General features: G+C 33.2%; 1 protein-coding gene across 8 annotated transcripts in view; it reads left to right on the plus strand.

Annotated features, from left to right (window-relative positions):
* RAB3IP (RAB3A interacting protein) overlaps positions 1-13,159 on the plus strand; it is a 42,869-nt gene that overhangs the window by 24,667 nt on the left and 5,043 nt on the right. For 5 of the 8 annotated variants that reach the window (XM_039865992.1, XM_039865990.1, XM_039865994.1 and 2 more), the window contains 5 exons: positions 655-750; positions 6,634-6,711; positions 7,324-7,527; positions 10,298-10,426; positions 11,823-11,935. In XM_039865992.1, coding sequence (XP_039721926.1) covers positions 655-750; positions 6,634-6,711; positions 7,324-7,527; positions 10,298-10,426; positions 11,823-11,935 — 620 coding nt within the window. Of the gene's footprint in view, positions 1-654; positions 751-6,372; positions 6,446-6,633; positions 6,712-7,323; positions 7,528-10,297; positions 10,427-11,822; positions 11,936-13,159 lie in introns of all 8 variants that reach the window. The other 3 variants (XM_039865997.1, XM_039865996.1, XM_039865995.1) reach the window with 2 other exon arrangements.

Below are 13,159 nucleotides of genomic sequence, written 5' to 3' on the forward strand. Positions count from 1 at the left end.
AGATTAATTTAGGGCAACATATAAAATTGCATATTTGTAACATTTTAATATAGAAGTTTTTAAACATCTATTTGTGACCTGTTGTGGAGTCATGTATTAATGTAAGATATGATTTTTTTTGTTGTTCTTAACCTTCTTCTTGATTTTAAATGCACATATACATTATTTGCCTCTGGTTGCAGTGTGAAATGGTATAGTCGCCTAAATGGAAATTATAGACTAAAGGCAGTATGGTACATAAAGTTATCAATAAATAAATAATTTTAAAGTAAACATGGGGGGGAACCACTGAACTTTTATTGAAATACATAAGCCTAATTGAAGAAATTGCTTGCTTGATAGAAATAAATGTATTCAGAGAAAAGTTAAGGGAAAAAGAAGTCATTTGTTTATTTTTACATGTCATATATTATATTTAATCTTTGGATGTTTTATGAAAGAAACATGAACATTTAATATTTGAGATAGAATTACTTGTAATTTTATATTTGCCAGGTTCTTCACATAGAGAATGCTAAATAAACATTTTCAATGTGAACATTTTAGGAGGGGATAGTATTAATATTTTATAATTTTATGAGTAAAGGTTATATAGTCCGCTGAATCTAACTTCAAACAATGGAAATCCAAAGTAAAATGATCAATTTTTCACAGGAACTGAAGTTAAAAGATGAAGAGTGTGAGAGACTATCTAAAGTACGAGATCAGCTTGGACAGGAACTGGAAGAACTCACAGCTAGCCTATTCGAGGTTGGTCTGTTTGCTTCGTGGTCAAGGGCAATGTCTTGATTTTCATATATTGATGGAATTGTTTTTTGAGGGAGTCTTGAGAAAGATATGCTTAGCTTTATGCGTATTTATAATTTTTCTAAGAAGACATATAGAATCTGCAACTTAAAATGCTGTGAAAAGGAAAAATGCAATGGGCTACCAGTATCAGATTGTTTAAAAATGCATGGAAAGAAAGGTAAATTTTGATTTTACCAATTATTTCGGGGCCGCTTTAAAGTAACATATGACTCCACAACAAAGAGAGGAGACCATTGTTGTATATCTGATGTAAGATGATTTGAGTAATATTAGAGGGTACATCTTCTTGTTAGAAGGTACACCTCTTAATCTCCAGCTGGCCACTGGGACCAAAGTTTTTTCCCAATTCAAGTAATGTTTCTCAATAGAGGTACCATTGACATTGTAGGACATTTAGCATCCTTAGCATCCTTGGTGTATTAGGGTTCCCCAAGAAACATAGCTAATAGGATGTATGTATATACATAGATATATATACACATATATACAAAAAGAGACGTATAAGGAATTGGCTTCTGTGATTATGGAGGCGGGTAAGTCCTAAGATTTGCAGGGTGAGTTGGCAAGCCGTAGACCCAGAAAAGCTGATGTTGTAGTCCTAGTCCCCAAGTCCAAAGGCCTGAGAACCAGAGAGCTGACACTGCAGTTCTAGTCCTAAGGCTAACGAGATCAAGACCCAGGAAGAGGCAATGTTTCAGTTTGAGGTTGAAGTCAGGAAGAATTCTCTCTTACTCTGTGGGGATCAGCTTTTTGTTCTATTCTGGTCTTCAGCTGATTAGAGGAGGCCCACCCACATTATGGAGGACAGTCTGGTTTACTCAGACTACTAATTTAAATGTTAATTGTATCCAGAAACACTTTCACAAAAACACCCAAAATAACGTTTGACCAAATATCTGGGCACCCTTTGGCCCAGTCAAGTTGATACACAAAATTAACCGTTACACTGTGCTTTGCCCCCAAAATGCTAATAATACTCCCTGATCATTTTCATTTTTTATTTTTATTTTTTTTACCTAAAAATTTGTTCTTAAAACTTTCAATGCAATAAAAGATTTTAGGAGAAAAATTTCTTTCACCTTTCGTTACTTGTATTTATGCAGTTTTGAGTATATATATTTGCTTACGTAGTTGTAATCTTAATATATTTTGTACTTTTTCTCCAAATAAACATCTTTTTATGTTGCTACATAGTCAGTATAATGATAGACTCTTATCAAGTGCATATTCCACAATTTTTATCATTGCAAGTAGCATTGCAGTGGATATCTTCAGACACGTAAGCTTTCCATACTCACTCTGTTCCAAACATTTTTGCCCTCTCCATATTTTGGGGAATCATTTTCAATCATGAACATTTTTAAACTAATTTTTTTTAGATAGATAGTTATCAGAGATGAGAGGAAGATAAATTTAAGATTGAGGAAGAGTGGGAAGTTAAAGATCTGGAATAGGAGCTATGTGACTTGTTACATGTTTTATATGTACAAGGGGTATGCAGAACCATTAGACTTTTTTTCAGTATTGTCTGGCTAGAAAAACTTTTATAATGATACATGCATACTAAATAAGAAAGCTAATGCGTTATACCACTTACGTTAATTTTAATTTCCTACCTGTCCGCCCTTAATTTTAGCCCTTCTTAGTTCCACCCTTCTGTACTTACATGTATATTCCGTTTGATTAAGTAGAAGGATAACAGATAGAAACTTTTTCCTCTCTATAGCAGGATGTGAAGTACCAGAAATATAGTCTGTGCAATTAATGGAAAAGTATATGTGAAAAACATAGTTTTGGGGTTCCTAACCTAACAATGGCTAATAGCCTTGACAGTGTGTAAACTTTCTGGGAAAGAAATTCCATTGATTAAACATAATTTCAGTAATGGAGAAAGTTGTAATCAAACCAATTATTTATGAATTTTGAAAAAAAGTTCTAAAAGTTTTTCTGTGGTCTTAATTATGCCTTCAGGATCTCAGTTTACTATTATCTTATGAAAAGATATTTTTGCTTGCATTTTATGTATATGTGTATATAGTTTTAAGAATTAAAGATTAGTCTTTAATTCTATAAACTCAATTTGCATAGTTTTGGTAAACTTAACATGTGAATTCAAATTAGCAGTTTATTATGTATGATAAATAATCTTGAATACAATTATACTTTGTATATAGCAAAGTTGAATCTTAAAAGTATCAAATAGAACTCTTAAATATATTTTTTTTCTCCTAGCATCTCAGATTTTGAGAAAATATAAAATGCAGTTAGTCAAAAGAATGCTTTACAAAGTAGTGTACATTTACTGTGGAAAAAAAGATAGTCTTAAGATGTTTTTTCTGTTTTATCAGCCAGTTTTAGTATATTTCTATGATATTTAAAGTTTTCTCTTTATAATACTAAGAGGCATATAGTGCAAATTATTATCATCTTCAGTACTACTGTAAGAACCATAAGCAACAATTCCATTTGTCTCAAGCCACAGAAAAGAAATCATCATTGAAGCCTCTTTTACCTTCATCCCACAATCAAATTTTCAGAAAGGTCTTGTGATACTACCTTGAGAACATTAAGCAAATCCATCTGCCTTTATATTTTGGTATTGCTAACACCATCTTCCAAGCTGCCACCATTTCTTACCTAGAACAGTAGATACCAAACTTTTTGTTCATGTACCTAATCAGCAAAAGGAAAAGTCGAGCATGTACCTTTATTATGATGAAGATACCTAATTTTTATAGGGTTCACTATGTGCTAGGCACTGCTCTAAGAGCATAAAACTTACATATTATAAACATACACTAAAGTACATAATAATGTGTTACATAAATTATAAAAGGTTTGAAGAGCAAGACAATAATAAAAATGCTTAAAAATTTTTATAATAGTACAATATACTTCTCACTAAAACATGCGTACGTGAGAGGAATATGATTGAATATGTTATCTTGTTTTCGAAAGTCTTGTTTTAACAATTTATGATCCAGGTGAAGGTCTGGTGTAAGTGCCATTTTTTAAATTAGATTTAATGCTGCTGATAACCCACAGATTACATTCATTCAGATGGAAGAAGTATATCTTTCCCTGTATTAAATCATTATACTAAATTTTCTGTTCCATTGTCAGTTATATAAAGATTTTTCTGGAAGATTCTCTACGGAATTTTTGTCTTCTCTAATACCAACATACTGTTTTTGCAAATTGAGAGGGTGTTAAATTTAAAAATTATCTTAAACAGAGCAAAAACACCTTGATTTGAATCACTGCTAACCAGATAGGCAAAAAATTCTGTTTTCAAAATTTGTAAGTGTAAGATTTGAATGTTTGCATAGATCAGAGGTCTGAAAACTACAGCCTGCAGGGCAAAATTTGTCTTGGTCTACTTTTGAACAGCCCTGAGCTAAGATTGGCTTTTATATTTTTAAATGGTTGGGAGAAAAAATTAAAAGAATGTTTTGTGACATAATGAAAACTATATGAAATTCAGATTTTAAATAGTTTAAATAAAAATCCCATAAATTTTTATTGGAATGGCCACACTCATTTGCTTACACAACTCACGCAGCAGCAGAGTTGTGTAGTTGCAACAGACTGCATGACCCACAAAGCCGAAATTACTTACTGTCTGGCCCTTACAGAAAAAGTTTGCTGACTCCTAGTATAGATGATACTTCTATCATTTTCAGCTTCAGAATGATAGAGTGATAGAAAAATTTTCAAACTGTTTTTTTGATCAACCTTTTGCTATTTTGTCATTGTGCAAAATCCTATACATTACCTTTTTAGAGACTGCTTTTCCCTCATTCTGGCTCTCTTTCTTTCCTTCTTGGACTCCAGTTACATGTATGTTATACCTTTTCACTGTACCCCTTATATCTCTAGGGGAAAAGTCACCTCAAATCTCAGCTCACTTTTCTGGGTTTACCTCTTCTCCTGAATCTTGGTTCCCCCAACCCTTCACTATTTTATTTGCTCTCTAATGCCTTCATACACATTTTTTAAAAAATTGTCCAGCTTTTCTTTTTTTTAATTAAATTTATTGGGGCGACATTGATTAATAAAATCATATAGGTTTCAAGTGTACAATTCAGTAATACATCATATGTGTATTGCATTGTGTGTTCACCACCCAAAGTTAAATTTCTTTCTGTCACTATGTTTGACCTTCCTTTATTCTTATCTGCCTCCCCCACTACCCCTTGTCCAGCTTTTCTAACTGTTCCCCATGAGAGGTTTAGTCCATGTTGCATAGTTTACTTCTAAACATGAAAGCAAAGTCCATTTCTAAACATTTAAACAAATATTCTCTCTATAGCATGAGTTACTTCTGCATTTATAGTTAAAATCTCACTTATCTTGAAGGGTCAGATGAGATATGTTTATTCTGCTGAAAATATCTGCGAAATAGCTCTATTGACAGACACTTATTATTACAGAAAAATGCAGCAAATCCGAAACATTTGTTATTTTCAAAAGAAAAATGCTTACCTCATTATTAAATTTGGCAGCCCTTAAGGATTTGGACAATATAACCAATATAATTGTGTGTAGAAAGTTTTCACAGTTAATCTCAACTCATTATAAAGCATTTACAGTAAAGCTTCTCTTACTAACGTAATCTGTAAATGCATGTTCATGGGCACACATAAACTGCAATTCACTGCAGTACTTAATGGCAAATGAACAAATGGGAATGCCATCGTCAAACTTGGAGATGAAGAACCTCCAGTCTTCTACTCTGCCACTGAACAGTTGACGGGTCTGGTGAGGGTATCATTGTCAAAACATTTACTAAGTATCTTCGTAGCTGATTTCTTTTCTCTCTCTTCCCCCCTTCCTCTCTTTCTTCTGTCTCATAAACTGCAAATCAAAGTTCTGAAATATATGTTCTTACATCCCAAGGGATTATCTCGAGCACCCTATACTGTTCTGATCTCTCTTTAATCCTTTATAGGGGTTATGCCATACAACAGTAATCTTTTAAAAATATAAGTGTGATCATGTTACTCTCTTCCTTAAAAAACCTTAAGGCTTCATATTGTATTTAGACTAAAATCCAGAATTCTTACTCCAGCTATTTTAATTATTAGGTTGTAACCCAGTTGCAAGCTCCTTAAAAGCAGGGACCTTGCCTTTTTCCCAGTATATTATGAACACCTGGAATAGAACCTCACAAAGCGTTGGCGTGAATAAATGTTTGAAGAATATACGAATGAAAGAGAATTAAATACTTAGAATTTCATATTTGTGCTACTAAAAAATTAAGACTCTATTAAAGGTTAAACTGATTTTTCTTTTTAGAATGCTTTGTACAAAGTCGTCACTGATTATCATTTGCATGTTTTTTTATTGGAAGTTCTAAGGCTTAGCTGTCATTCCTATAAACTGCAGCATTATTGATGCATTAATATTTTTACTTGTCTCTTCTGTATGTCTTTGTTATGACTAATAATATGAAAATACAGATATATCTCCATACATATATGTATATATATATAAGAACCTAACTGCACAGAAATTGAGTTTGACACTTGAGTCATATATTTTCTTTCATCATATTCACAGTCCTTTACTCAACCATGGATCAGAGTGATTGACTCAACTTGGCTGCCTCAGTGGTAATAGGTACTAAAAGAAGGTACTTATTACTAATTCTTAGTAGTGTGTCTTTCTGCTGACAACTGCTATTTCAGTAGTTGACATTGAATACTTATTTTCAGGCCACATTTTGGTAGTGTATCTTTGCTTCAGTCACTTATTAAAACATTTTTTTATAACAAATGCTTAATACTTTGTTTCCAAAATTTGAGATGTTAACTTTTTCAGGAAGCTCATAAGATGGTGAGAGAAGCAAATGTCAAACAGGCAACAGCAGAAAAACAGCTAAAAGAAGCACAAGGAAAAGTAAGCTTTTATTGCTTTTAATAGTATAAAATGTATAGTGATTACTGTCTTAAAGATACTTTAACATTTACTGGATTTTGTTCTGATTGTAAAAGTGGTACTTATTTTAGACGATTTAGAAACTATAGAAAACTATAAAGGAGAAAATAGCTACTATGTAGGTAAAATTAATAGTGAATTTTTGATATCCATTTGTGTTACAACCAAATGATTTAAAAGCTCGTGAATCACATGTATTACCAAAAGGATCATATAACCACATTTTAAAGTTAATATTTATTTTCTTCACTGAAAAAAAAGTCACCAAAATGATATTAGATTTTACTATTTTAGGAATGAACTACTACTAATCATAAGCTATTATATTGTAAAAATTTTGAAAATTCACATAAATGTTCGACATTTTGATAATTTTAAAAATTTCACTTGACATAGTAGCTGAATCCAAAGCATATGGAAACATCAAAAAACTTGGTTTTACTTTCCTGTTGTTACTCTGCAGGAAATGCAAATTAAACTTATCTCTGAAAGAAAAGTCTTTTGACCAAATTGTCAAACTGCATCTTTCATAAAAGTATTTAGTGTATGCAACTATGTTGATTTGTTTTCAAGATTGATGTACTTCAAGCTGAAGTAGCTGCATTGAAGACACTTGTATTGTCCAGTTCTCCAACATCACCCACACAAGAGCCTTTGCCAGGTGGAAAGACACCTTTTAAAAAGGGGCATACAAGAAATAAAAGTACAAGCAGTGCTATGAGTGGCAGTCATCAGGACCTCAATGTGATACAACCAATTGTAAAAGACTGCAAAGAGGTAACTCGTCAAGGACTGTCCCCTCTGACTCTGTTGATACTTATTAATTCTCATCACTGAGGTGTCAGTTATGATTTTTGCCAGCAAAATTTTTAGTACAAAATATGCAGTATTAAAATGGGGGAGGCTTTATCTAGAGCTGGCTGCTTTCAGGGATTCTTCAGTTCCATTCTCTACCTGGCTGGCCTTGGAGTACCTGCTGGAAACTGGGTAAGTTTCTTAATCTTGATATTTCATTTAGGGAGTAAGCTGTCATGTTTTGATTAAAGGATAGTGCACGGCTTTGATGATCTGGCTAGTCAAAATTTATTGCTAGGGAGCACTAACAAAATACAGATGTAAGAAATGTATGAAAATAAGGTGATTTTCTTGAAGAAAAATGTGTTGATTTTACTTAAATTCTGGGAGAAATAGAGTTAAAAGAGTAAGAGTAAAGGTAGTCTGAAAATTAATTCAGATAATTAAGCAACAAATATACAACTAATGGTGGCCTTGTCATTTTAAAAGATAACTTATTGTGAAACTATACTGACCTGTTTTGAGTAAAAATTGTATAATTGTAAAATATTTTTTACTTAATCATTGCATGTGACGAGAACACATTTCCAAGGGGATTGATTAGTAATTCATAGAGCAGCCCTCCTACTTTTTTTTTCCCAAGGCTATATTTTACATTGTCAAATTCAAGTCCATTGTTAATCTTTTAGAAGCTGTGTGTGTTCGTTCAATTAAACTTTTACATGGAAGCCAAGAGTTTATTAAACTGAATAACCAAGGTTGTTACATATTTTGATCGAATTACATTTTTTAGTTATTCTCAAGAGATGCTACTAAGAGAGAAGTTCAGGACTTCGTCAGATCTGAAAGTGACAAAATCTAAAATTAACGTTTGTTTCTGTTAACTATTTAAGAAACTTTTTAAGTCACAACTTTAATTTCTTTGAATTTAAATAGCGTTTTTATTTGCTTGGTACAATTCATATTTTTGCTAAGTGTCTCAATGTGTGTAATTTTGTACCCTTTTTCCTATTTACACTAACAAAATTTAAATGTTTTCTTATGGAACAATTTAAAGTTTTGTTTTTGGTTTATGGAATCCCTTAAAATATGAATAGGCAGCATATAACTTCAAAATTATAATTTACTTTCTAGATATATCCTGTATTCTAACGTTTTGTGAAAAACTTGTAAAAAAGTTTTATTAGACAAAGGAAACATTTGACCTGTGTCTTAGTAAAAGATAAAACAATTTGAAATAAAATGAAACATATTTATGTTTCTGTAGAAAATCTGATGAGAGCATTCAGTCATGTCATTTGCAGCATTTAAAACAAAGGTGCCTGCAGGCACACCCGCATGCATTCTGCAAGGCTTTGAGATCAAGTCACTTAGATGTGAATTTAAACTTTTACTGGTTCTTGCTCTGTAACTTTGGGCAACTTTATCTCTCTAATCCCTAGTTTCCTTATCTATAACAAAGATCATAATATCTGTCTTGCTTAGCTGTGAGGACTGTTTATGAAGTGCCTACCATAGTTCCTGGCACAGAGTCAGTTTTTAATAAATAGTTTAAATTATTGCCTTTAAATCAGAATCTTTCTTTAGAGCACCATTTATCTGCTTTGGGGTTTATGTCCATTAAAGGGTAAATTTTACAAAGGAAATTTGAAAATGTAAGCATTACTTATCTGCTAATGTTTTTATCCTTTTGCCTTTAGCTTTGATTCAAGGAATTTATGAAGTGGGATGGAAAAAATTCACATTGAGATTGACCTTACACACCTTAAAAGAAAGTCTGTAGGAAAGGTTGGATACACTCAGCCTTTTGTTGTTTTCAGGTAGACTATCTGTGCATCAGTTCAGCTGTCCTGGATGCGGTAGAGGTAGTTAGGTCAGCATTTGTAGTGTACTCAGTGCTTCTGGACAAGAGCAGCTTAGAGCTGCAGCAGGATGAGGGATGTGACTCGTGGATGGTTGGGGTAGGTGCAGCTTTATGTAGTGACAGGTAGTATTGAGCTGGGCTGAGAGAATCTATAGAGAAGAATACTTGGGGAAAATTTGTTAAAAGGGAGGGAGTAAAGAGAGAGACAACTGGAAGAGTGAATAGGAAGGTGAAGGTGAGTGTGGGTTATTGTCGATAATTCAGTTGGTAGTTACTGGATGTTCAAATGCCAAAGAATATCTAAATAAATGTATATTTTAAGATAGTCAATTTAGGAGGCTTACATGTGTGCTGCTTTTAGTCTTGCTTCTTATACAATAAACATTTTGGAAATTCCTTTGGAAATGCCTTTAGGAAATAGCAGAAAAATTAGTATCATTTTTGACCCTAAACTTTTGGTTTCACAATTCAGGCAGTCTCAGTTTATTGAAACACTTTATTGAATTTACTTGGGTCCAAATTACTTTTTGATTATTTTCAGAAAAGACTTGTCATCATTTTTTTCCATGTGTCCTGAAAGGAGCCTCACATTATTGTTTGGGCGGGGGCAGGGGTGTCAGGGAGGCGGGGGAGGGGGATAATGGTAGCATCATTAAACTCCGTAGTGGATACATTGAAAAGCGGCAATTAGTCACTTGAGAGTTTGGATTTTTTAAAAAGAAAAATTTCTACCAGTTATTGTAACTAATCAAGAATGATTTGATTTTATTGTTTTAGATGAAGAGTATTTCTTTTTCAGTAATGTTTAAATTAGGTTTTAGTTTTATAAAGTGATTTTATGTTTGTACTTTTTAAAAAGTTATTTTGTGTTTTCTTTTGGTTTGTCAGGCTGACTTGTCTCTGTATAATGAATTCAGATCTTGGAAGGATGAGCCCACAATGGACAGAACGTGTCCTTTCTTAGACAAAATCTATCAGGAAGATATCTTCCCATGTTTAACATTCTCAAAAAGTGAGGTAATTAAAAAAAAGTTTTAATAGGAATGCATTAGAGTTGTTCACATACCTTTTACCAATTCATATATTTTAATACCTTTAATGTAAATAAGTTGTTATAAAATGTCATGTTTTGCAATTTTTCCATTACATATTAGGGTCATAATAATTTCTTGGCATTAAGGTAGTGAACATCTTATTCGAGCAGAGGGCCATTCATACTGAAGTGTGTATTACACTTGGAGTGAAGTCTTGAATATGTATTGGGGGTAGGACCTCTTTCTTGATTCCCAGTCCAGGGTTCAGTATAAGGGAAGTTCCGTGGTATTTGTTGGGTTTATCTGTATGTGATAAAAAGTCATATTTAGTATCTTCATCTTTAAAATGGGAAAAATTCCTTCCTTACCTATGTCCACAGGGTTGTTAGGTGGATAAAGTGAAGTGAATTAAGTAGATACAAAAGCTTTTAAAAATATAAGGCACTATACAAATGTAAGGTCATAATTTTAATTTGTTCTTACATGTGGAAAGTTTGTCTACAAATATCCTATCAATCAATTTTTAAGATATTTAATCCTAAGAGTATTATGTTAAGCCTTTAGAGGATTTCTTGATAACTTTACTTGTAAGGAGACATTAAGACCAGCCAAAACACACTTTTGATATGTAGATATGTTATGCATTGTTGGGTGTGGTTCAATAGGGCCTGTCCTTGGAGATCAGTAGCTATCGAAATGATATGTACACTCCTAACCCAGCACCTCTATTTCTAGGAACTTAACTACAGCATTCTTGCACGTGGGCACAGAGATATGTATATTTAGCACTGTGGAGCCCAATCTACATATTCTTCTAAGCTCCGTGTCTGGTTTTAGATAGGCCATCAGTATTAGTAACCTTGCCAGACTGAAGAAGTTTGGCTGTTTCATCCGTTGTTTATCAGTTGCTACCATCTCCATCTGGGCATTTAATATTTGATAATTCTGTTAATTCTTTTGTAGGCTCAACCATTGTACACATAAATACAAGTTCAGGAAATATGCAGTGATAATTAGTATATATTGCTGTGTTAGGAATGACCAGTATTAAAAATATTGCAAACATTTAGCAAAATAAAGCATTAGGATATTCCTTTGGAAGTTACATTAACAGTGGATGCTAATTGTGGGTAAGGTTGAGCAGAGACTGGAATTAATGCCTTTAATCTTCTTCCAGATAGTGAGAAAAGTTGTTTAGCTATAACTGAATTGTCTTTGATAGCAATGTTTGAATTATAAAGTAATTCAAACCAATATTACGTGTTTTTTTTTTTTCTTGGCTAAGGCCAAGCTATAGCGGAACTCGGGGGTTTACTATAGAATACAAATTTGATATTTTTCTGCCAGCGTAGTGTCTAATACTTCTTTTTTTTTTTAAGTTGGCTTCAGCTGTTCTGGAGGCTGTGGAAAACAATACTCTAAGCATTGAGCCGGTGGGATTACAACCTATTCGATTTGTGAAAGCGTCTGCAGTTGAATGTGGAGGACCAAAGTATGTTTTCAAAACCATGTCTTGTGGAAGATACTGAGTTTTAAAATTTTTATGTATTGCAGTTATTTAGTTTTTCTAGTTTTAAATGTGAGTAAATTTCTTGTCAGTTTTCTATTTAAAGTCTGTGCGTGCAGCTCAAGCACAGATCCCCAGACAGTGTGGGACAATAGCATTCCAAATTAGAATCAAAGGAGAGCTCTTTTAATTACAAAAGTATACATACACGTTAGGGGTCCAGGTAGACCAGGTGTGAGAAACATTTTTTTTAAACCACATATTACGACCCATTAGTTAGTCATGCAATCACTTTTATTGGTCATAAGCAGAATTTTTGTTCTGTATATTTGTATAGTCGTGTGTCTTGGGTTTCTGTGTAAAATATTTCTTCCTGAAGGTTATCATCAAAAATAGTTGGGGAAGGCAGTGAATTAGACCAAGTTTTTTGAAGCATGAAAACAGGTATCAAAAAGACTTCGGTACCAAAAGACTTGATTAGTTATCCACTAATGTAGTGAGCTAAGACTTCCACATTTCATAGCAGGGTGGGCTTTTTTTCATCCAGTTCTAGGAGGAAGAAAGAGTAAAATCAACTGTACCTAAAACCTTTGGCACAGCTCTTTAAAAAGTGATTTGGAAAGATTTTGAGGAAGCTGCTTAGTTGGTGTTTAAGAACTAAATTAATATAGGGGACTGGAAAGCCCAAGACAGCTCATGGAAGACAGTACGTGACTCTCATCTGGGTCATTTTGAAGGCAGATGAGAAAAAGGCTGGTTGAGATTCACTGTAGGTCTGTGTTAAAGCCTGTTGTAGGAGTCGTGTGATTCTTCCTTTTTCCTGTTATGCATAGTACGTTCTCAGCAGGATCACAGAGTGTTAATATTTGGGTAACTATTTGTGGAGGGGACTTAGTCATGCATTTGCTTTGTGATCACATATCCACCTAGACTTCTGTCCTGTTTTATACTCTTCCTGTGTTAGCCTGTAGCACAGTAGCCTCTGAATTTTGGGGAAACTACATTCCTAAATTCTACTCCTTCACAAACATCCAAGTATTTTTATTCTCATCATTGATGATAGCAGTTTTCATGCTTTGAAGGTCTGTGTTATACCTTATTTTAAATTTAGCATATAGTAGTATTTATTTATTGTAAATTTTTAATTTTGTGCTTGCATTACATATCACACTTAAACATGTGCAGATATCATATGATGACAAATGAGGA

This window comes from Pteropus medius, unplaced genomic scaffold (genome assembly GCF_902729225.1).
Source record: "Pteropus medius unplaced genomic scaffold, Ma_sr-lr_union100, whole genome shotgun sequence".
Taxonomy (NCBI): Eukaryota; Metazoa; Chordata; class Mammalia; order Chiroptera; family Pteropodidae; genus Pteropus; species Pteropus medius.